This window comes from Megalopta genalis, chromosome 3 (assembly GCF_051020955.1).
Source record: "Megalopta genalis isolate 19385.01 chromosome 3, iyMegGena1_principal, whole genome shotgun sequence".
Lineage (NCBI taxonomy): Eukaryota > Metazoa > Arthropoda > Insecta > Hymenoptera > Halictidae > Megalopta > Megalopta genalis.
The window spans coordinates 21,752,356-21,777,655 of NC_135015.1; the positions used below are offsets into that span (position 1 = coordinate 21,752,356).

The following is a 25,300-nucleotide window of genomic DNA, read 5'->3' on the forward strand; positions in this document are numbered from 1 at the left end:
CAATGCTTCACAGAACGGTAAAAATCAGTTATTCCCGACATACGGGTCATCCGATACCATTCAATTATAATTGCCAAGACCGTTGTCGTTCAAACTGACCCGATGCCCTCGAAAGAGACCCACAAAGAGTCCAGAGGACACATTGGTTAGGAGTCACTTCACTACACATCGAGTGCATTCACTCCCCTTTTTCCCCTCTCTGTCTCTCTCTCTCTCTCTCTCTCTCTCTCTCTCTCGCTCTGCTCTCCTTTTATCGAGCAACGATAACATCGTTCCGCGGTACCGTGTAGTATCAATGGTCGAGATTGCGTTGCAATCCGCGCGAATCGAAACAGAGATTCCACTGTCGAGCGTATTTCACGGCGAAATATGCAAATTCGAGTTTCGCCGGAACATGTACGCGAAATCGTTCTGTCAAAAAAAAAAAAAAAAAAAAAAAATGATAGCCAAGTGACACCGAAAACCGTGCGCGCCGCGCGCGCACAGGGAGGACGTACAGTCGGAGGAGAAAAAGGAGAACGGAGAGGCAGGAAATTCGAAAACGAATTATAGCTATGGGCGTGGCGCGGGGAGAAAGAGAGACCACCCTCGCAGGTACGTTGAACGTGAAAAATAACCGGGTTTGATATTTCTTGAAAAATATCCGTTTTATTCGATCTCGTAGACATTTTTCCAGGTGTATATAAATATATAGATATATATTCCGCGTGCATCGTGTGCTTATATATATATGTATATATCTATATATATATAGATATCTATATATCTATACAGGGGGGGGGGGGGGAGACAAGTTCACGGGATATCGATAATATCTGTACAAAGTGGATAGCGTCGTGCGCAGTAGAAAAATACCGTTTCTCGCGCCGGCGAACCGATCGCGATCGAACGATCGTCGCGAATCGGGCACTGAAACGGAACAAGTGCAGACGCTTCTGGCGAAAATAGATCCGTGAACGAAAATCTCTAGATCGATCGCGACGAGTCACGGGCGATCGTGATCCGTCGGATACTGCGTAAACGTTATCTTTCTTCGGCCGACATAAGGGAACGCGTTACGGCGTTCGTCGGCGACGGTTCAACAGGGATATATTAACTGTTTTTCTTTCCTATTCTTTCTTCTTATAGCGAATAATTTCTCTCTAACAATCGCAAGGCGAAAAGGTACGTGTAGTAGGTACATACAATACGCATGAGTCTACGAGCGCTCGAGGCTCTGTCGGTTGTTTAACGAAAAAAAAAAAGAAAAAAAATACGTCGACTTCGAACAACAGTGGGACAATAATTTTCTGTTCTTCGTTCCAAAACAAAGTATAAAAATGATATACGTATACATAGATAACGCGGGCGGAAACAACGGTGCCGAATCGATCTTTCTAGGGCCGGGGACGGTTAAAGCTGGCGACGGGTGCCGTTCCGATCGGAACGACGAACCGAAATCATTTTTATTTTCGTTTCAGCCACCGTCGCGTCGGAGCTACGCGACGGTATTCGTACGACGATCGCAGCCGTGAAAGCGGCGTTCATAGATAACGCGGATGGAGACAACAATTTCGATAGGATTCGCGTGGATTAGAAGCACGGACGACGACGGAAGGTCCTAGCAACCGCGATTAGGCTGAAATCGTAGAAAGCATCGCTCCTCGTTTCGTCCGCGACCGCCGAAAATAAAATATAAAAGACGACGATTGTATAATAACGTCGATTGTATAATAACAAAGCCGAATCGATTTTTCTAAAAGACGAAACAAAAATTGGCGACCGGAGGCGCCAGCGACCGACGCGATAACATTTTCTTCGTTTGAATCCGGGTCCATCGAAAACGAACTATACAAACAATATTCATAGAAACACGCGAGCGAAGCAGCAATGCCGAATCAATTTTTTCCTAGCAACAGAGGGGAGAAGCGAAGGCGGCGACCGGAGGTGTCGCGAAACCGAGCTCGTCGAACGCCGGCAACCCTTCCTCTCCCTTCACCCGTCGAGAAGAATATAAGAAATGCTAACGCTCGAACACGAGCCCAGTGTCGAGTCGATTTCTCTCGGAAGATGGATAGAGCATCGAAGGACGGCGACCGTAGATGCTGCCATTCCGACGGAGTCGTCGAGCAACGGAACAATTTTGTCTCGTTTCTTGCTGCCGAAAGGACGCGCAAACGGGACCCGGACGAGGCGGGAAAAATTCGAACTCGAGGACTCGACGCGTTTACTTTGCCCCCTCGGTTCCGGCGAGGGCTACCTCGAAGAGGTAGCCAGCAGCTCGCCAGCGGAGCCAGGGATCGTTGCAGAAATAAAAATGGGACAACGGGGGGAGAGAAGGCGGGGCTCGACGTTCGTGACTCGTGTTTCTCTTCGGTTAGTTGACCATCTTCTCCCGCTTCAGGGAGCCGACCTCCTCCAGCATCGTCTGTAGCCCGTCGGGAACTCGTCCGGCGTCCAACTCCTGCCCCCACTGTCGATACTGAAAGGAAAATAACGGATGGCGGTTACACGAGTTCCGGGAGACACGCGAACGCGGCTGGCCGAGTCGTTTGTTATACCTATAGGGAGAAACAGGGACATGGTCTGGAACGGTGCTGGAGGTAGGCTGCGGGTCAAGGGATCCGTTCGGTCTTCCTCTTGCTCTGCGAGCGGAACGGGGGGCGGAATGATATCGTGGACGACGAACACGGACGAACGTTTCTCGATTATTCTGGAAAGCAGCGCCGGCACCGATAACGAGCTCGTCGGCCCGGTGTTTTTTGAAATTTTGTTCGTTAGCGAGCCACCGGGCCACCGATCCACGGCTGGAAAAAGTGTTTGCTCTTGATTTTTTCATCGCGGACGATCGACGGTAAACAAGAACCGTCCGCGCGAACTTCGTAGTCGCTGGTAGTTCGGCGGAATTTTTTTGTGGAAAAATAAACGGAATCGGAGACAGAGCTTTTCGAACGAACCGTTTTCGAGAACGTTTCGGTCTGTTGGAGGACCGGCTTGTGCCTGTAGCAATGTCCGCGGTGGTAGTCTTGTCCGATAACACGTCTTAATGAGATCGAATCGTGTCGCCGAGAGTCTTCTTCCTCATAGAGATATCGAGTCGACTGGCGAAGGATAAAATTGCGCCAGAATCAAAGGGACGAGAGAATATCAATGTATCGTTGAAGAAGATTAAAGAGTTATTGTAAAAAGGAAATTGTAAATCTTCCCTTTGCGCTTTCTATTTCGCGTAATTAAAGGGAACAATTTCTATCGCGACTTCGCTTGTCTTAAAACGCAAATTTCGGGCGAATCGATTGCAACCGGCGCGAACGCGGTAAGAACGCGGTGTCCAGTAAAATTTTAATCTTACGATTCACCATCGAGTATGATTTTTAGGGAGCGGCACAAAACGCGAGTCCGAATGGGAGCCCGTTATCCGGTTGCAAATATTCGCGGCGCTGCGGTAATATTTATTAAATAGAACGCACGCGGAGAGCGGCATATCGTGTAATATCGCGCCAGCGCTCGTATTTATCACAAGTAGAATAAGCGAGCCGTGATCAGACGCATTAACCGTATTTGGACCGCACGCGTGATCCACAAAGTTTCGAATTATATTTCGCCGAATATGAGAGAGGCCGCGCGCTCGAAAACATTTTACGCCGCGTTTCCGTTTCGTTTTCGGCTGTAAATTCGTACGAATTGCACGCTCCGCAAATCGAATCGACGTCCGAACGAAAATAAAAACAGGCAGTAACTAGCCCATGGAATCGGCCGGAAATTCGTGCCGAATAATAATCAAGGTGTTTGAATGCCGTTCAACGGAAACGAAAGTTACATGATTTTCCGCCGCGTTCGCGGCGGCGGCGGCGTCTTCCAGCACGTTGTAGGTGCCAGAACTAATTCCGGGCAAGTTCGAGCCGCGCGTTACTCCTTTGCAAAGAGACCAAGAAAAAAAGTAAAAAGACCGCTGGTTTACGATTCGCTGGGAAAAACTTCCCGTCGCCCGTTCGGTCTCCGAGAGTCCTCTCTCTTTCTCTCTCTCTCTCTCGCTCTCTCGGGTTGGCGTCCCGTTCGAAATTTACGATATTAACGCAGGGAAAATAGCAGACGGAACGCCACTATTCCGCAGGAACTGTAACTCTGACCCCCCGGCGCGGGAGGAAGACGGCGCGGTTATTTAATCCGGAACACGTACGACTTGAAAAACGTCTGGCCGTGAAAGAGGACCGAGTTATGGCTGAATAAATCATCCGCTTGAACTGTCCGGAAACGGGATTTCAGGATGACATGGTAATTAGACGCGCGGTGCACTCTGTTTGGCTCGTTTCTCGATGCAAATTACGATTTTTTCAGGAATTTTCCCTGCCATTCGCTACGAATGGCCGCGCGATTGCTAGCAAGGAACGAGTTGGATAAATTTCCTTTCTGTTACACGCTGGTCGTTCGCGGCGTTATAACAGACGTAAACAGGAAGAATTGCATCTATTGGTACATTTTTAACCAGAATGGATCTCTTTCTGGAGGACGCGTCCTCCTTTTTTCAATACATCCCTCCCGTCATTTTAGAAAATGATTGAGCGATTAAAATTTTCGCGATTTTCTCAAACGATCTTCAATTTCAAATACAGTTAATTCGGGGAACCGCTGAACCCGATTATCCGCGAAAGGGTTTGCAGGTACGAAGCGGCGTGGGATTCGAAGGCGAGGTATATCCCAGGACGTTTATTATGATCTATGCGGAGGCTGTGACGGGGGGAATAGACAGGATCGAGGGAACAATGAAGAAGAGGACAGGTCGGGGAGAAAGAGACGAGATAAGACGAATGGGAATTTTAAAAGGGGTCTCACCGTCTCCAGCTCCTTCCGAAGTGCGAGCACAGCCTTCTCGCGGTCGGCCACCAGCTCTTCCAGGTATTGATACCTCAGCTTCTTTCGAGCACGACACTCCCTCGCACTCTGCCGACTTCGCTCTGCAAAAATAAACGAGGAGACGCCGGTGAGCGGAAGAAAGAGAAAGAAAGAAAGAGAGAGAGAGAGAGAGAGAGAGAGAGACAGGGAGAGAGCGAGAAATGGAGCGGGAAGCCGCTCTCCAACTTCCATTAAGACCGTCGCACGGTTGATCGTGTGTATAGTAGCCAGGCCGCGGCCGCGGCCGCGACGCACCGTTCTAATTTCGTGCTTCTGATGCTACGTACACGAAGATGTACGAGCATTTGAATTTTAAATTTCTTGCGCTCTCGTTACGCCCGGTACACGCTCGAGAGTCCACGTGCTACTTCTCCGGTCTTGTAACGCTTAATTGCGTGTAAGACTCGCGCGGATTTTTATCGAGTCCCGCGCGCACGCTCGAATCCGCGTGCCAATTATCCGTCGAATTTCTTGGTATTTTCGAGCGTGAACGGGTTACTTAAAAATAACAAAAAGAAAAAGCAAGACATACAAATTACTTCTTATTCTAGTTTTATTCTATCACAGTTCGGTAAAACTTAATGAGACGCGCGGAAGAATAATTTTTCCGTCATGGTTTCGGTAATCTCCGTTTACTCTTCGTTTCAATGTTACACTCGTCGAGACGCGAGCATGCTGGAGAACATAAACCCGATCGGTTGCTTCGACAACGAAATCTTCCGATCGTCGTATACGCGCGAAGTTTTGGAACAGTTCGTTCGTCGGATTCGAGCAAATAGGCGTAGAAAAATAATTCGATGAAAAATTCGTTGGATCGTCTGCTCTGAAATGCAATTTACACCGCTGAACCGTGCTTTATGCGCGAATCAACGTTTATACGAATTTTATGAACTCTCGTACACATTTTATGTAGGGCATAAAACGCGCGCATTCGAAAGCCGTCGGAAAGCGACATTGCCCCCGCAATTGCTGCCGAGTGCGGAACGGGCTTAAGGAGAGAGGATCGCGAAGACTGCGACGAAGAGGTGTAAGCGGAAACCAAACAAGAGAGCGCACGCGCCGCGGATACCTCCGGTGAATTTTTCACGAGGAATCGAATCGCCCCGTTCGGGAGGCGATCGCGTTGGCTCGATAATTCGAAACGGATCTCGAGGGCGCGGAGCCTGCCGCCCCCGCGATAAGCAGACCGGCGATTCTAATAGAACTCGAAGGTATTTTTTCAAGCGACGTTTTCATCCGCGATCGCGCGCGATCGACGCTTCCCGAGACGACCGTCGCGTCGCGAGAAAGACGACGAACGGAACCGGTGGCTGCAAAAATTCGCGCGTCGACGACACCCGAAAAAAGAAAAGCGTTCGAGCCACCCACTCGCGCTCTCGGCTCCGAGAGAGCCGAACATCCGACGGCGCGGCGAGCTATTTTTCTTTCCGGATAAATTCGCGAACGCGTCGCGCCGGCGTGTACGATAACTCGTGGGAATTCCAACTGCGAGAGACCCGGCTCGAGGAAGACGTATAAACTCTTGCTCAAAGTGCAGGACAAACGAGCGTGACGATGCTGCGACGCGTATTTGCGTGACGGAGTGTTTAAACTTCGGCCGCCGTTCGAGCGCCCATCGCGAACGACTTCGCCGGGGAAAATTATTGTTACGCTTTTTACCGTGCCGGATAAATTGACGCGGCTCGCGTAGAGCTAATACGAGAACTCGGAGGAAGAACGGAAGCGCGGAGCAGCGGTCCCGGCCGCCGAAAAAAGAATGAAAAATTCGGAGGGAAATGTACTCGTGGAAATTCGTAGATCGCGAGAGCCGTTGAACATCGTAGCCGGCGTGTACGGAAAAACATTTTTCGGAGACGATCGAGACAAGCGATCCCACTGGCGGGAACTTCGGAAGACGAGAATCGAAGCGAAGTTCTCCGTTCTCGAACTCCTTCCTCGAGTCTTCGTAAGTAGAAATAGCCGTGGCTGACCGGACACACCCCTCGATCGAACACGACTCTCGAAGTTCGACGTTTCCGAAAGCAAAGCTCGTAACCAAGTTGCGCATCCAACTATCGACGATAATTCTTTCCTCGACAAAAAAAAGCGCCACGGCGCTACGATCGATCGCTACGACGAACCTCTCGCGATTAAACGAGCCGTTCATTAACCGCGGCGAATTACGCGCGATCCTGCGCGTCCGTGCGCCATCGGGCACCGTTCGACGCCGGATAAACGGAAAAACGGGACACGGCAAACATTCCCGGCCCGACGGAGTCGCCGTAAATTCCGGCACAAAAATTACAAGCGAAAGCGAAGGACGCGCGCGGCGACCGCATTCGATGCAACCGTCGGCGCGATAAATTCGCGCGGCTCGAAATGTGACGCGCGATTTTTCACCGGCGCGACCGGCCACGGCCACCGTTTCTGACGAATGGCGGCGATGTCGTTGGCTCGCGCGGCTTTTCGGCGCGAAAGAAGGTGTCCGCATCGATAAAAATGCTCGATATCACGGCGTATCGCGAGTCGCCTCGCCGCACCGCGCCGCGATAAAGACTTTTACGATCGGCCGTCGCGGTTATTATCGCGTCTACGGCTCGCTAAGCCAGCCCTTTACGCGCCGGTAAACGTCCTGCCTCGTCCCAGACCCGCTTCCCTCGAATATAACCTGGAAGAGGGATTCCCTTGATTCTCCGAGCGGATTCGACGCGGGTAATCGTCTGCGGAGTCGAGTGAAAACGAAATCGCTGTTTATACTTCCGTCGAAGCACTTGGATTTATTCGTGGAAATTGTAGAAACGTTTTTTTAAAAAATATCTTTCGAGTTCGAGTAAATCGAATCTTGTCACTGTTATAAAACGATATACGTTAGCCGCGATTAGTTCTAGCGTTAAGCGTTCGATCGAGTGCGGACAGAGAATGAATGAAAAGAGTTCATTTGCGCATTCGAGAACATTTCCAAATAGCTAGCAACAACGGAGACTGTTTTCCAAGAACCGCCTACCGGCTATCCAAACAGAAAATCGGCATTAGACAGGGTAATTAGAGAAGAATCGCGCGCGACAGGTTGAAAATAGCCCGACGAACTGACACAGCCGCGTGGCCGGCACCGCGCGGCGGTTAATGTGTCCACGTTGAAAGCCCCGAGCAGCAAATTTGCGACTCCATTTAGAGCTAATCCCCGTCGAGAAATTGCACGGCGCTTGAACAAAGTCTGTCCGTCGACGTCGTCGTCGTCGAAAAACGGAACCGCGCGGCCGTCCCGACGGGATTCCGTCCGTGCGAATGAAATTACGGGAAATTGGATTTACGACTCTTACACGCCGTGTGGGAAACAGATCGATCGGCGCGAACGGCAGGAATTGCGACCGACAAGATACAAGGGAGAGAAGTTGGAGCGTGGGTGGCAGTGGCCAACGCCGCTGCCGCGCCGGTACTGCACCCATGGGTGGGACGCGACGCGACGCGGCGGCGAGTCGACCGCGGGAAAACCGTGGAAAGCTCGCCGGATTTGGAATTACGGAATCGCGTACAACAAGAATATAAGAGGAATCGCGCGGTTCGGCCGCAGAGCCGGGAATAGCGCGGGATTGCGGACGCGAAAGTTCGTTGCTCGTAAAACGAGCTTAGAGCCCGGCACCCATCCACGGAGCTTTCTCTACCGACGTTAGAAACCAGTTCGAATGTGCCGAGGGTGAAACTGCGAGATCTACGGCGCGGCTGCAACGTCGAATCGGCTCGACGGTTTCGGTCCACGCGATTCTCTTACGTGCACGAGGCAGTTAGGTGCAATCTCGTACAACGTTTCTCAATCCCCGAGACGCGTTCGATTTCCAATGGTCCGTGAAACGGTACCCGATAATTCGCGACGACGGTCCCTGGAAAAACTCGTCGTAAGTAATAATATACTTTTGCGAGTGAGAAGAGGGTAGAACGAAGAATTGGGCGATCGAAAATAAAATGCTAATTTCGTGTCGTCCAGTAGCGTACATTGTAACATATTTTTGGAACAATTTAATATTGCTATGTATTTATTTAATTTTAATTATATATAAACGGTCTCTTTTACTTGTTCTCTCCTATAGAAATTTTACATAAATTCGTTCGAATCTAATCGGAGATCCTGCGATCGAAGAAGCACAAGCTGTTGCTCGCTCGCGGATGGTCTATTTCGGTGTCTGACTAATGCACCGATTCTACTTAAGGCAGCTAGTTTTATGGTACGCGCTCGAGGTGAAGCAAAACAAGGGACCGAGCATTTCTAGGAAACTCCGTGACCCGTGCACGATACCGCGGATGAATCTAGAAAGCCGCGCGATCTTAAATTTTGCCAGGTATCTGGGTTCCTGTGACTCCCAACTTTTCTGGATATCTTAATCGAAATCAAAAAATCCTGGTCGAAACGCGATGCGCTCGATACAGAAATTCTTCAAATCATACACCTCGAAACGAGCATCCTGCCAGCGTGGATACAGCTCGGAGGGTGATTCGCCATTTTTGTTCTTCTCCTAGCTAATTGGAAGATGGTCTTTCGAAAAGTATGCCAATCGGGAAACTGTCAAAGAAACTGCAAAAGTCCGAGTGGCGAAGCCCTAAAAGCCTGATTCCGCGAGCAAGTTCGAGTCGTAACGACTACCTCGAGCAGTCGGACGCCCGTATAACAGGATTCCGGGACAACTTCGGCCGACCGAAGCAGCTGCGAGATTCGCGAACAGTCTCAGGGCGATTTACCAGCCGACTATGCTGCTCGCCGGCGCGGCGTTCAAGGTTCGAGCGGCGCGGTGCGGCGCGGTGCGGCGCGACGCGGCGAGGAATTGCAAAACACAGGGAATATTCTATGCCCTGGGAACCTTGAAGCACCGGGATCGGGAACATCGGTTCCCTGCGCCAGGTTGACCCAGCATAAATATTCATTTCGCGGCGGAGATAAATATTCCCGGGGTGTCGCGAGTGTCTGGCCCCGCCGCGCAATCAACGGACCTGTATTTCTCACGTGGCCCGTGTAACTCGGCCGGTTACATCCTGTTTCCGCGCGTAACGCGCTCGCCCGGTTGCTTGGCCGAACGTTTCCGCGGGTTTCTGGGGAAACGAGACCGGGAACGGCCCCCCTGCACCCCGTTTCGAGCGGTTAACCGAGCCGCGTCGACGCGGCACCCTAATCGGCTGGAGCACGGACCCCGGAAATGCTTTTCTTCCGAGCGGCGGTTCTCCAAGGCGCGGCTCCGCGCCACGCCGGAACGACCGCGACCATCCCCGGCCGTTGTCGTTCCGCCGGATAATGGGAAAGTTTGGCCAAACACTTTGGAAATCCCCTGTTTATGCGGGATCAGGCGCTCGAAATTGCAACCCTGATTTACGTCGATATCGCGCCATCGCCGGCCGGGCTCTACCCGCCGCGATAATTTTGAATTATTCCGATGCCATTACGGCGCCCGTAGGCTCGTCCTACTTGCTCGCTTCGACAATCGGTCGCGGCCGTATCCCCGACCTTCCTTTTGCAATTCCATCGTTCGCGCGCGAAGCGGTTTTCGATCCGCTGTTCCGAATTGCGGCGCGACAATTTTCAGCGGTGCCGTTCGAGCGCAAAAGATAAGCCCCGGGTTACTGTTCCAAGATTGCGACGGTTCGCTGCGAAATTGTAAATGTTCGGAAGACGTTGCCCGTCGTCGACCGGCAACCTCGGGTTTAAACCGCGATGTTAATCAAAATGGTAATTCCGGGCGTCTCATCTCGGTTACCGAACTGTCCTTTACGGATTAACAGAGTTAAGTTGGATTTACCAGAATGCGTTACCTAGGATCTTACCAAGCTTGGCTTTCATATCCGACTTATCGGACGCCTTCCTTCCAGGCTTGCGTCCCCTCTTACCCCCCTCTTTCCGATCACCGCGAGATCCCTCCTGTAGACAGAAAATCATTGCGAATTAATCTTAAACTTAACGACGATCTTAACGTCTCAGTGTCTCCTGCGAATTTCATATTGACGCGGGTCATTTCCTCGGTCATTTCCTCGGGTCGCAAAGAGAAAGACTACGGTAAATTCTCCCTAATCGACAAAAATATACGATTATTCGCATATAGCCTTGCAGCTCCGTTTTATAATTGCTGCCAATCGGAAGCGTCAGCTATCTCCTCGACGAATAGAGAACGCGCTGTTAAAAATTTCGACGCGTGCAATCGGATCGACGATTTACCTTCACCTCGTGCCAATCGTTATTTCGATGTTCAAATATCGACGATAGAAGGGTAGAATTTAATTTCGACTCGAGAGACGAGAATAATAATACGTGTTCGATAGATCGTGTCCGACACGTTATTACAGGGTTAACGACAGCGGCTTTAAAGTCTGCGACTTTCTCTGCCGATTGGCCCGTATGGAGCCCGCAACCATCGCGGGTAATCAACGCCGTAAACACAACACCCTTCATTGAATAGACGCGGAACCTGTTATCTTACATCATACTTCCATTATCGTGGTCTGAAATTATTGAGCGCCGAAGGCTGCGAGTCTGCCACCCTGTCGTCCAGGCTCCACCCTCCGTGGACAGCCGAGCCGAGACGAGTATCGACGTCCGAGTAATCGAGAATGCGACGCGAAGGCGAAACGATGTCAAGGAACTCCGGATCGCCTAGCCGGGGCATCGAGCATCGAAAATTCTGATCTCGGTTTCGGAGCTACCGAGCTACCGAAAAATGGACGGATCCTCGCGGCTGTTCGCGCGACGCCGTCTCGATCCGTCGGCGGTTCCTTCCGGCGCGTCGATTAATATCTCGAACGAGTTCGAGCTCGTGGGAAACAACAGCCTCGACGTTTTCAATGGAAACAAAAGCTTATCGAGTCACGAGGAACGGCTCGTCGTCCGGGATCCGCTAAAAGCTCCGCGCGGAACCTCTATCCGGGGCCGCCTAAGCGTTCGCAGCCACCGACGTCGACAAATATCCACCGACGGATAACCGTGCGTCGAACAACATTCCCGGAAGTCGCGTCTCGACTCGCGATCCTGGCTTACCCGACTTTGCGCCGCCCGTGTCTGCGCTCAGCCTAACGATTCGCCGCCCGCGCACGGCCCGAGTGCCGACCAAAGAGCCGGCTTTTAGAGCTCCAGGCAAGCCTAGGTTCGGCTAATCAGCGACTGCCGATAAAGTGTCCAACGGGAGAGACGAGGCTTCGAGGAAGCTTCGCCTTTGGCTGCAACACGTTGGTCCGAGCGTCGTTTTTGTGGCCGCCGTTGACTCGCGCTCCGCCGCGGCACGGTATTATCCGCTCGTTTAGTTCGGCGACCGGACCGTTATTATCTCCGTCGAGCAACGGTTATCGAGCCGCGCTTCCTCGCACCTCGTCGTTCCACGAGCGAAATCGCCGCGGCCGTGAAACAATTTCTTCCCGATGGCCGAAGCGCCGGTCGAAGCCTTTGCTACCGTTTTCGCGAACACAGGGGACCGGCAGCTGCGTCGCGTTATCCATAACAGATGACAAACCAGTCGCATCAGCCGGTACACGGTTCGCAACGACCCATGGATGGCTGCCGGTAACGAGCGCTATCGCCACTCGAGGTCGAGTTAGCACCCCGACATGGAATCGCCGGACCGTCGTAACGCGACGTTACAAGTGCGAGTGCGGCGGACACGGGGCGCGCGTTACGTTACGTCGAGTTTAACGCGAGCACTCGGACCGATCGGTCGGAAGAGCAAATAAAGGAACTGCGGGGTCTATCGGGGATGATTGGAAGACCGAGCCAACGGTCCCGGGGGCGGAGAAAGAAAACGGTGGACGGCGCGGAGCGTGGGCGTGTCCGGGCCGGGCTCGCACGACCCGTTAAAATTTACACGTCCCTGGGGCACGGTTGTTACGACTTACGAGCAGCGGAGGCAAAGGCAGTGCCGGAGGCAGAGGCAGAGGCTGCGACCGCGGCCGGGGGCTTAGCTATGCATGCGCTCGCGGGTGACAAAATACAAATTCAGCCCCCTTTTAGGGCAGCTGTTTACCTTCGGCCCTATCCTTTCCTCTCAATCCTATCTGGTATTAAATCTCCTCGAATCCTCTTTCTTTCCCTCGACCGCTTCCGACTTCTTTGCCCACCCCGAGCGCTCCTCCCTCCTCCTCCTATCTATCCGCGCCTCGCTCTCTCCACCTTCTCCACCCTCCTGCTTCCTCCCAGTCCGCCCCTTGCTTTTCCACCTTCCGTTTCCTCGTTCCATCCCCTGCTCTACCGCCGTCTCTCGCGAAGCCTCGCCCTCTCTAATTTTTCCTAATTATCTCGTTCCCTCCAGCCTCTTCCGCGTCTACCTACTTCTCGACGAATGTACCTAATAACAGCGGCCGCGACACGTACGCTCGCATCGTTCGTGTGCGATTCCACGGCTGCCGATCCCACGAACACCCGACGAATGTATACAGGGTGTCCCAAAAATGTCTCTCAATCCGGAAATGGCGGGTTCCTCGGATCAATCGAAGCAGCTTCTTCCTTTACAAAAATTTTCTCCGAGGCACCCTTAACGAGTTATCAACGAAAAACAGTGACCAATAAGAATCGAGTACGGCTGACGCGAGGCCAGTTCCGCTCATTCGCTCGGTCGCCTCGCGCCAGCCGAGCTCGCCTCTCATTGGTCACTGTTTTTCGTTGATAACTCGTTAACGGTGCCTCGGAGAAGATTTTTGTTAAGGAAGAAGTTACTTCGAATGACCCGAGGAACCCGCCACTTTCGGATTGCGAGACATTTTTGGGACATCCTGTATATTTCCATTACTCCCTCCTACCCTCCATCTCGCGCTCCCTACGCGTCCCTTCTATACCCTTCGTCCCTTTTCATCTTCGACCGCGTCTCGCGCCTCCATCTTCGGCTCCGACAGCGTCCTGGCTCGCCCTATCCCTCGCCCCGTTCCCTCGGTCCAGGCCGCCGCGGCGGCTCTTTGTGGCCAGAAAATGGAATCGATGTCCCGCGATCGAGAGATACAGGAACGAACGGAGGAAGAGCGAATTAGAGCGGCGGGGAGAGGCAAGGGGTGCGATAGCGTAAGGATTCCGCGCGCGTAGAGGCCGGCTATTACGACGCTGCCGGCCCCGTCTTAAAGCCAAGAATATAATTAACTCGCGGCAGGTGATGTCGGTGAACGAACAACGTGGCGCGTCGGCTAGGTGGTTAAACGGAAGAATCGGATTAAGCCGGTTCGTACCACTTCCGCGTGCGCGATCTGGGCCATGGAACACTTCCCCGTCCGTTGTCCCGGAAGCCGGGGAACCGCGTCGATCGACCACTGACGCTGACACTTCCGTCGATTCTCTGGCCCGACACACATCGCGACCGACGATACGCGATCCCTCCTGTGCCTGACAATTTTCATCGACCAAGAATTTTGACGACTCGCCGCGTCGGCCCCGCTGTCGACCCGCTTCGCGTCGAGGGACAGCGAGAATTCCGCGGAAATTCCGAACCAGATCCTTCGAGAACGCCTCGAAGCTCCGGGAAGGCTCCAAGAAGCCTCGCCATTTATTATTCGATACGGCATCGCCGTGTGGCACGGCAACGTATTCGATACGGGTAGCCGCGTCGTTACTTGCGACGTCGCGGAAACGAAACGCAAGATGCGGCAGAGGCTATATTTTTCTACGAGCTTCGAGGACACCTTTCGCTCAACGATTTGCCCGTTCGATCGCGGATCTCTCGTCGTCCGTCCACGCGTGAAAATATTAGAATCGACGCTGGTCGACGTTGATCCGGTCTTGCCACGGCATTATTACGGTTGTCTAGGCAGGAAACGGAACTCCTGTTCGAGAGACAATAGACTCCTCGCAAGGACTGAGACCCGGTGTCGTCGTTAAACTGCGGATGTTTATGCAAATCTTCGAGTTCGCGTCTCGAGCATCGGGAAACGGAGGTACGCGAGGTGAAATCTTATTTTCCGCGTTTCTGTCCTGGGAACACGGAGTCTCGAGATTAAGCTGCTCGACCTACGTAATCGCTGTTTCCCTTTGCTTCGTCCGAGCATTCGGCGAAGTCAGTCCCAACTCTTGAATAACAGTCGTCGCGACTTTCTGGGTCAACAATAAGAGACCCGAATCGAAGATTCGAGGCCAATAGCGTCTAGAGCGGAGTCTCCGGAGCTAATAAATACGAGCCGCTCGGCTCCATCTTGCTTCCTGCAGTTTTCGGCCGCTGGATGCGTCGAACGGAAGATCCAGAGGTCGTCGAGCAACGAAGAAGATCCATCGAAATGATCGCGTAACGGCAAAAACGTGTAATCGTAATCACTCTCGACGTCGCGAGCGCGCCTCTATAAAGCACCCTGCGCCCTTTTCTATGCAATCGCCGCGGCGACCGATGTCATTGCGGAGGTGTGCCGTGACAAAAGAGGTCGAACATCGGCCGGTAACTTGCAGAACGAACGCCGGAAATCGCGGCGAATCCACGTTCGCCGAGTGGCCCGCTGCAGCCGATGCCATTCGAAGGCGGAATATCCATTTTCGAATGCCGGAGGTCGCGGGACAATTGATTCTGTTGGCCAACCCCGTGCTTGCATAGGATCCGAGACCCGGTCTCGGCGAGGCGATTCATCCGCCGGCCGCCGCGGAGACAACGGAGCGAAGAGGCGCGCGCGATCGCAGCCGGGAGAAACGCTATCGAGCGGTCCCGAGCGGAGCAGAGCGGAGCGGAGCGGAGCCGGATGCTCGCCGGCACGGCCGAGGCGCGCGCCGGAGACCGGAAGCTCGTAAACCACACTGTACACAATCGAGAGCGGAGGCTTTGTAGTTTCGCAGCTCGCCGGACGATTCCCTCTTACGCGTATTCCTCGAGCGCAAAGGCCGCGTTACGCGGCTCGCCGAAGCGCCAGCCCGGCCTCTTACGGTTCGCGCGTAGCCATGATTTAATCTAGCGGCGTGAAACGCACCACTCGTCGCAACACGCCGCGGCTAATACGGAACGAGCGACGCGTATCCGCCGAGCCGATCCCCGCAAAGCCGATCTTTCGAACGCGCGACACGATCGAAATTAGTGGTTCGATTAATCCTCTTGTTTTTACACCGACGACCAGCGCGCGCGACCGCTAATTCTAGCATGTTTTATCACGTTCGCCTTCTCCGAGTTGATCGCTCCGGACGAAATACGTTAATCCTTAGAGCTCCATGGGCGCATATATGCGTTTGGCGAAAGTCATCCGTGTAGCCTAAGGCCGCATTTATGTGTTTTCTCTAAGTCATCGGCCTTGACTAAGGGCGCATATATGCGTTTGTCGATTTTTTCAATCGATATGCAGTTATTTTCGTGTAAAATTAATACAGGGACACTCGTATCGGTCTATGTATTGATAATTGTTTTGAAAATTTTCACACACAATTAAATTATTAATTCCTGTGTTGTAAATATCAAATTAAGTTTTTTAGTTGATTGTAAAATTTAATGTTTTAAATTGTTAATGTTTATAATACATAATTTTGTTTAATGCTCAAGAATAACAGTCTTTAATTATTTAACCTTCTGCAAAAGAATCACTATAATTTATTACCGTTTGCGCCTTGAATAGTCACTTCGGTGTGGCAAAAAAGTATTTCGCCCCAAGCGATGGTCAGCGATAGCCGCGCTCCGTCCCTACGAACCGTTTCGGCCAGGAGTATTCAGAGCTCAAAAGGTTAAGCACCCCGGACGCGAAGAAACATTCGATTGGCCCAAGGGTTGCGAATTATACCGAATATATCTTCCAATTATACCGTGCCTGTCTTTGTTCGCGCTAAACTTGTCGACCCGTTCGATGCGATCTCAGTTTCACATTTCTTCTTTTAAAGGCGTTCGAGTTATTAAGTCGTAGGAAATGATCGAATAAATTTCTTAATTCGAGCATCGCCCTTAAAAAGCAAGACAACGCGTTGGTCGGTTTCAGTACTCGGCAGGTTCCGCGTTAATACCGTACTCTACCGTGGTGCAAGAAGGAACATTAGTTCCGAAAATAACCGTTTCGAGCGATTGTATATCGGTTCTGCCTGAAACAGATACGGAGAACCAAAAGAATCTCGTAACTGTTGTAAGGTATATATCGGTTCTGGCTTATACCGGTTTCGGTTATTCAGGACCAATACCGTATCGATTCCATAACTTATCTCTTTCGCTTCTAGGTTTCGGTTATGCGTTTCGGTTGTATATTGGAAGGTGTTTCCAAAGAATTTTGCGCTTGTACGGTAAATTCTCCCGAATTTTCCGTCAGCTTGTAAACAAAAATGGACAATTTGGGAAGAAGCGATACGATTATTCGAGCCTCGCGGCTCATTTTTATAGTTAATAATATAGTTCGTATAATTCGACAATTATAAAAACCAGGTGCAAGAATCGAATAATTAAATTAGGGGAAATGTATTGTACTTCTCTCTATTGGAGTTAATGGTAGAATCTGAAGTAATCGGCAGAGGTTCGATGGCGACAATGATAATCGATTAGATCGTTTCTTAAATTTGAAGCAACAATGTTTGGAGGATATAAAAATTACGCAGCTTATTAAGCCAGAAGTGAAGTCAGGAGTAATGGCGTTTGTAGGAGCCGGTAATTTCGTCGGATCAAGTAAATGCAATTTCGTTAATTATAAGAAGCAGAAATTCGAAATGGGTCAGTTTGATTCACCTCGGCGGCAATCAACCGAAGATGATTATAATTAGCCGCGGCAACGGTCCGATTACAATAATCCGACTTTATTACTTCAATTCCCAGCTGCATCGGGAGAGTAAGGTTCGGCATGGCGATTGCGAACGGAATCTAACGAACCCGAATATTATTCACTTTAAAATAAATGTGGATTCGCGTTGAACATTTCCCAGCTCTTCTGGGAAATTATTAACGTTAGAGTAACTCCCATTAGCGCAGCTGCGGGAGACGTCGTGAGATAAGAGGATAAGGCTGCAATAATCAGACTGGCTGCAGCCACCGGCGGAGGCGGAGAAGAAAAACTGCTGGAACGGTATTGTAATGCAACGAAAAGCGAAGCTCCGCTGCTCGTTACAATCTCGGAAGATCTCAACAATTCGATTCCAGAAGCAGAATATATCGGTCAGGGAAGTTCTTCGAGGAATTTTCAATCCTGAAATTTCGTCGCAGATCGAAGGGGAACTAGACGGTGTACACGCTCTGAAAATACACGAGAAAATATAGAGTCGCGAAGCCGTGATTACCGAACGACTAATGCCATTCTCAAGGTTATCGCGTTAACCCATTAAGGTTCCCGTTCCGCATCGACGACATTTTTACGTAAATTTTTCGCAGCCTGGGGAGACTCGACGAAACGAACGCGTCGAAGAAATAGGTCGCCAGGCGTTAATGGTTTCAAATCCTCGAAAAAGAGCGAGGTCGGGACCAAGACGAACCAGCTATCTAACTCAAAACGGAAAAGGAGGAAAGGAGGAAGGAAATAGAGGGGATCAGAGGTGACCACAACGCGTTCGAGTGAGATAGAAAGAGAGAGAGAGAGAGAGAGAGAGAGAGAGAGAGAGAACCCTTGCCGAGGGACTCGGGGAGTAATTCCGGTAATAATGAAAATTAATTGAACGAACCAGTTCTTTCGTTGAAATGTGAGAGCGGTCCAAAGGGTGGGGACCGACGGGGTGAAGCAAGAACGGTCCCCGTAGCTCTGTAATTAAAGGCTTTCCACTCGGAAGGTGATCGTCCGAAAGTTGTTCCGCGAAGTAGAAGGAATGGAATACGCGTTAACGAATCGGTAGAACCGTCCAAGTCCCGTAAAAGATGTTTCAAGTTCGCGGCAAGTCGCTCGAACAACCATTCGGGCAATATACGGGTCGATCGGAAAGTTCCGTTCGGTCGGTGCCCGATTCCAGCGTATCGGCGAACGAGGGAAAGAAAATTCATATTCGTACGAATTTTCTCCGGAACGTTTTTCGTCCTCGACTAACGCGTACCGGCAAGAGTCGATCAATCGCGAGTGTCAAAAACGAAGAAACAGTGCGAACTTCCAGCAGGAACTTTATCGAATCGGACGCGAGAACGAAGTCGAGCAAGTCGAGTGAATCGAGTCGAGAGCGCGCAAACACTTCGTCAGCGAACAGAAGCGTTAAGGATTCGCGGGGAAATTTGCTCGAGCGACGATCCAATCGGTACCAATTTATGGAGCGGCTTCTCGCGAACCTTTTCGGTCCTAAGAGCGTCGCTAATGCAAAGTTCCCGAAGCCAGGGAGCGGCCGCGAACATTCTCGCAGCAAGAGAGCGCGCGCTGCGATTACCGGATCCAACGAGCGAGCAACCTTATTATTACCTCCGTTCGGCGAAGGTTGCGCGATCCTCGTCGCTCTTTCAACGGCGACCTACAAACCGAGTCTCGCAAGAGGAAATCAAGGCTCGGACGAGCGCTTTCGTGGACATCGCGCGGCTCGGCGCGGCGTTCAACTTGCTCTCGCGAGCGCGGCAGAACAAGAAGACGTTCGGCCGATTGTCTTTCTCACGGCGCCGCGTCGAATCTCTGCTCGAGTCTCCTTCGAATAAAATGGAACAGCGGAGCGTTCGCATCCTCGGGAATATAAGACGACGCGAGAACCGCTTTCCGCTTCCGAGTCCAGATGAAATCCTCCCGAATCGGCTTTCTCATCGATGATCAGATTTGTTTTTCATCGATTTGCAAAGCGACGAGTATACCCATGACGAAAAAATAGTTACAATTTGCTGTTCGAATCGCGATTCGCGAGACGAAATAGAATGAGCAGATAAAAAATATAATTACTACGAAAAGACTGTACACAGCGCGAACGAAGTACCATCGTTCGTTGGTCGTCTCCGCGTCGCTTACTCGTTCGGACACATTTTACTCAGCTAACCGGTTAAACGAGGAGTTTTAACGAACAACGTCAAACCACTTCCCCTCTGATTCATCGATGCTAAACTCGAGATAAACATTTCGTGCGAAGGCGCACTAAATTCGGAGCGAGCAGTCCAACTCCCGAAGGCGGAATTTTAAAATAAAAAATGATTTAAACGATCGTTTCTCCTTCGAACGCAAATGCAAAGATACGAAATAGCGGGAATCCTTGCCGGTCGATGTTTGCGGTTGATATTCTCACTCGGCGTTCCTTTAACTTCGGATTTAGAGCCGCGATACGATTAGGATATTTAGGGCTGTTTAGAGCGAAAGGGTTGCACAACCGTTTGGCAATTGCCTGCAAACTGGACAGACGCGTTTAGGAGGCGACGAAAATTCGCAAAACCGCTATTAGTCTCGGTAAATTATTAACGCCGGAGTAGTTCCAATTGGCGCGTCTGTAACAACGGTCGTGGAGCAAGGGGATCGAGCTGCGATGATCGCGAACTGCCGTCCTCGACGAACAATATAAAGAAGAAGAAAGATCGCGAACACAAAATTCGACGTCCACTTTTCCCGAAGAACTAAAAATTTATAGTTTAATACGACTATGCTACGGCTTTCGTGCATTTGTAAAAGAAATAAGTAGAAGATATTCCCAACGCGATAAAATTATTAAAGAAAGAAAGAAAGAGAAACTTCGAACCGGCTGCTGCAAGTTCTTACAATCGATGCAGAAAATCGATATTTTTATCAAATTATGATCGAGGAACCGCTAACAGTCGAAACCAGCCTCAAATTTCGCCGTGGATTCCATCGAGGAGAAAATTTGATTCCATTATCCGCGTAGATCGCTCGATCAACCACGGCGAAGCGGAAAAGGCGTCGATTGACCCGCGGATCGAAGGGCCAAACGCGTGTTCTCGGCGACGCGTTCCCGTGGAAACAAGCAGAAAAACGCGGAGCAAGAAAAAGAGGAAGCAACGGAGCAGGCGGGGACGCGACGTTCGAGCCTCCTTGGGCTTTTTCGCGTCATTGTTCGGCGGATACTGGCCCCGGCCGGATGAGGGAACGCGAAAGAGGAAGAGGCGAAGGGAGCCTCGTAATTTTCCAGTCGCGCCGCCTCGCCGTGTAACAATGAACGAGGCCGGTCCCACGAATACAATGGCAAAGCGGCGCGGCGCGGCGAAATCATCGCGGGTCCGCGAGAATCCCGTAAATTTGTCTGGAATTCCCGACCGTCGCGCGTCGGCCGAACTTTCTGCACGGGCTCGGACACATCCGGCTGGAACACGGTCCCGGGCCCAATAAATATCAGCGCGATCTAAATACAACGGCGGATCCGATCGTGGAAACGCGGCCTAAACACGCTTTCGTGCGCGTTCCAGCGATGTTTGCCGCGCTTATTACGAGCCGGCCGCTCCTGCGTCTTTCGAATGAAGTGGCAAAAGGGTAAATTGATGCACTGATAAGCCATCGACGAGGCAGGAAAACGTTGAACTTAAATATACCGACTGCTCGAGCGTCTTCGACACGGTCCAACCCTAAAACAAGTTCGTTACAAACTAGGATCTAGCAGATCGTCTAATTTCAGCTAGCCCCTGAAATCCGATAATTCTTCAACCTTTAGACGCTCGAATATACATGCGTCGATGACGTGTCAACAGCGATTCGACTCGATCCGCCGATAAAAAAATCAGTGCAAATATCCGAAGCATCGGGTAACGGGAACACGTGTTTCTGATCGCGCGGAACGGTTCGATGGAAATGGCATCGCGACGATTTTTCGGTCGGCATGACTAAGAGGTGTAACGCGGCGCGTTCCCGTCTAAATGTAGAATTTATGGAACGAAGGCCGAGGAAGGTGTCGAGCGCGACGCGTGCTGCTATCGATAAGCAACCGTCGTAAGAGATTTACCGAGAAAGGAACATCTGTCGCGACGGTGTCGTCGCATCGCCACGCTTCAATTGCTGCGCGACCGTATCGGAGTCTTCTAGATAGAGACACCGTGGCCAAAATATTCGCTGGGAAACACCTTGCTGCCACTGACGCTCGATCGAGGCGTAGCGATCGAATTTGTCGGCGCGGTGCTCGATCGACGGATGAACAGTCGGGTGCAGCTTATTCGATTGCGGGTCGAGTAAAGTACAGTAATGTCTCTCTAATCGACGCCCAGATTGTCCACTAAATTGGGCAATTTGGGAAGAGAAGACACGATTATTTGAGTCTTGCAGCTCGTTTTTATAATTGTGGACAATTTATAACTATAAAAATAAACTGCAAGGCTCGAATAATGGTATCTCCTCATCCCAAATTGTCCATTTTTGTGAATACAGTAATGTCTCCCTTACCGACGCTCAGATTGACCACTAAATTGGACAATTTGGGAAGAGAAGATACGATTATTCGAGCCTTGCAGCTCGTTTTTATATTTCGTGACAATTCGTAACTATGAAAACGAACCGCAGGGCTCGAATAATCGCATCTCCTCTTCCCAAATTGTCCATTTTTGTGAATACAGTAATGTCTCCCTTACCGACGCTCAGGTTGTCCACTAAATTTGGGAAGAGAAGATACGCGATTATTCGAGCCTTGCGGTTTATCTTTATAATTATAAATTGTCCGCAATTATAAAAACGAGTCGCAAAGCTCGAATAATCGTATCTCCTCTTCCCAAATTATCCATTTTAGTGGACAATCTGAGCGTCAATTAGAGAGACATTACTATATGTAGGAAAGTAACGCGGTCGCGAAGCATCCAAAAACAGTAGCCTGTCCGCGAACTGCCTAAGAAGCTAATGTAACTATAAAGTAGCCGAGCCTCTGATGTAATCACGAAACGCTCGAAAGCGAAAATGTACAGAGGCTCGTCGAGAAGAGGATTCGGAACTCCAAGGACGGGCTTGCTTCGGAAGGGGACACGTTCGCGAGGCTGCGGACAATGTTCTGTTTTGGCATTTCGATGCGAGCCGAGAAACTCTGGAATTTATCTGTTGTTGTTTTTTCAAGAGCACAGCGTTCTCTTCGACGACCGTAAGGCGCGTGGAAAATGTTCGGTAATCGCGGAGAAAAATAAGCGGCAAGATAATCCATTGTTCTTTTGCGACACGAGATAGCCCCCGTAACAAGTTAAAAACATTGCCATGTACAATATTTTACTGTAACTCGACCGTTGCATAGACTATCTGTATGCCTGACAACCTAGGCAAAAGCTGAAATCGGGTCCTTTCTGACCCACCCCGAAATTCACCGTCTACAAGCTAGAACCTACTCGAATTGATTTTATATTAACTATTACAATGCTCCGAGACAAAAGGTGAAATCGGGTCCTTTCTGACCCACCGCGGAATTCACCGTCTACAAGCTAGAACCTACTCGAATTGATTTTACATTAACTATTACAATGCTCCGAGACTATATATTCGCGGGTTTCACGGATAACGATTATTCGAGTAGAAAACGAAGCTGGGTCATTTCTGATCCACCATGGAATTTCATATCCGCAAATTAAAACTTACTCCAATAAGAAGTACGTATTTAACGTCGCGGTGCTTCGAGATTCGTTGTTCGCGAGTTCGTTTCCAAAAATGACCGTTCACGGACAGAGCGGTGCCTAGGTCACTTATGACCCACCGGGAATATTTCTCGTTCGCGAACGGAAAGCTAGGCCGATTGATTTTACATTGTAGAACCGCGGTGCTTCGAGGCTCATTATTCGTAGGTTCGCTTTTAAAAATAATGATACTAGTTAATCGATGACCCAGCTACGCGTCCTACGTAGGAACGTTCCTCGGCGTCTCGACGGAGAACGGGCGAATCGGTGCGTCGTAGTTGGTAAACCGTCGATCTCCCTGGCCCGCGACGCAGTCCCGTGGAAAGCTCGAACTCGCGTTTATCCGGCCGGCTGTCCGAGCCCGGGTTACTCGCGGAGCCTTTAGCGTGATTTCGCGGTGCGTAAAGCCGGTCGGCGAGATCAACGAGGCATCGGGTGGCGCGTACGTTAACACCGAACAGCTATAATTCGATGACTGGGCTCGCACGAGGTGAACGAACCGGGCGGTGCACGCGCGACCCAGTCGTCGCGGAGCAGTCGCCGAACGGCGGAAAATCAAGAGAGAAAAAAGAAAAAGTGTGTCTCTGCTGAAAACTTACCGGTGCTACGCGACGTGCGGGCTGTGTCAACTGCGCAGTTGACGGGCTAGAACGCAGCGTTCAGGGACGTGGTGCCGCGGTACCGGTGCCCGAACGGTGCAACCGGTAGCGCTCAGCGACCGCCGCGCTATCTGACGTTCGTTCTAGCAACCGCGCACCTGGTCTCGTCGGTTCACGCCGCGCCACGAATTCGCGGACGAACGCACGCGAAAGGTTACCGCGAATTTCAACCGGACACGGTTCGATTCGCTTGAAATTTCGCGGCTAGATCGAGCAACGAATAAACTTTAGAACGACATGCAACAAGCTGTGCAAGCGGCAAGCTTTAGCGGAGAAATTCTTTAGGAAACATAGAGCGAAACGTTACACGTTTGTACTATAGTAAAACATAACATATCGGGCGGTCTAATTTCATAAGCAGGCTATTTTTAACGAAACGTTTTAGAACGAATCGAGATGCTGTCGCATGTTAAACTTTGAAAAACCGCTTTCAAATGTTGCGTTCTATGTAAACGACGTATTACTCACTTCGCTCCAACCGAGTCATAAGTAAAGGCAACCTACGCCTCTGCGATCGACTTCTGTTTACTCTGCCGACAGACTTGTTTGCATTTAACGGTTACACCGGCACACGATAACAACGCGACGACCACTTCGGATACAGATTCGACGATATCAATCGCGGAGCGGCTTTAACTGCAAATGTTTGATATCAAACGACGCATCGTCGATGCAAGCTCCCGTAGATTCCGCGCCTGACGGTCACGTGACCGAACTCGACGACGAAAGCGCCATCGCGTCGCGACCCGAGGAACCGAGACGGCGAGCCGGTGGCGCCATCGGATGGGAGCAACGCGAAACCGCCGGCGAATCGACGAGATCGAACGCGAACGACACGAGTCCGACGCACGAACACACCGCGCGACGACAGCGCGCGCCGAAGAAGCAGAAACAGCCACCCTTCTGCCTGTTCCCCCACCCCACGATCCCATGAAAAACCCTCGATCCTACAGGTCCTGACGTCAAAGCGAAGGAAACAACGCCCTTTGTCGTAGTTTCGGGACGGATCGGAACAGCGAGGGAAAAAGGACCAGACATTTTGCCCGCGCGCCCTCTTTGCACAACATGGTGTAATCCCGTTCGACACGCGTAATCTGGTCGCCAGTTTTCCATGGCAGTTTGCATCACGCGAGCACGTTGTCACCTCCTCGTCACCCAGAAATTGTCGACTCACCGTCTCGTTTTCCGCGATGCACGCGGGCTCTACCTCCATGTCTTCCGTGGCTCGGTCTTCTCGTCGAGTTTCCAAAGGCGAATCCTCGGTGACACAGCTTCGTTCGATCCGGATCCCGTTCTATCTTCCGAGACTTTCGAAACGACAACGTGTGTCTGTTTACAAACACTGCAAGGTCACTCAGCAGACCCCCAGACCTCTGACTGTCGAGTAGGTTTCATTACGTCACGATCGGCGAGCGCAGCGCGCCGCGCGGCAACTCGGGGAAGCAACTTGAACTTTGA

General features: G+C 51.0%; 1 protein-coding gene across 2 annotated transcripts; it reads right to left on the reverse strand.

Moving 5' to 3' along the window:
• Window positions 1-628: 628 nt before the first annotated feature.
• On the reverse strand, window positions 629-25,205 carry REPTOR-BP (REPTOR-binding partner). 2 transcript variants are annotated; one of them, XM_033467678.2, is made up of 4 exons: window positions 25,017-25,205; window positions 10,654-10,747; window positions 4,810-4,931; window positions 629-2,461 (listed from the first exon to the last, which is right to left on the reverse strand). In XM_033467678.2, exons 1-4 carry the CDS (start codon window positions 25,053-25,055, stop codon window positions 2,357-2,359), a joined length of 360 nt encoding a protein of 119 aa, XP_033323569.1. In that variant the 5' UTR covers window positions 25,056-25,205; the 3' UTR covers window positions 629-2,356. The 2 variants fall into 2 exon arrangements, with proteins under 2 accessions (XP_033323569.1, XP_033323568.1); XM_033467677.2 differs by having other exon boundaries at window positions 10,642-10,747.
• Between the last annotated feature and the right edge of the window lie 95 nt (window positions 25,206-25,300).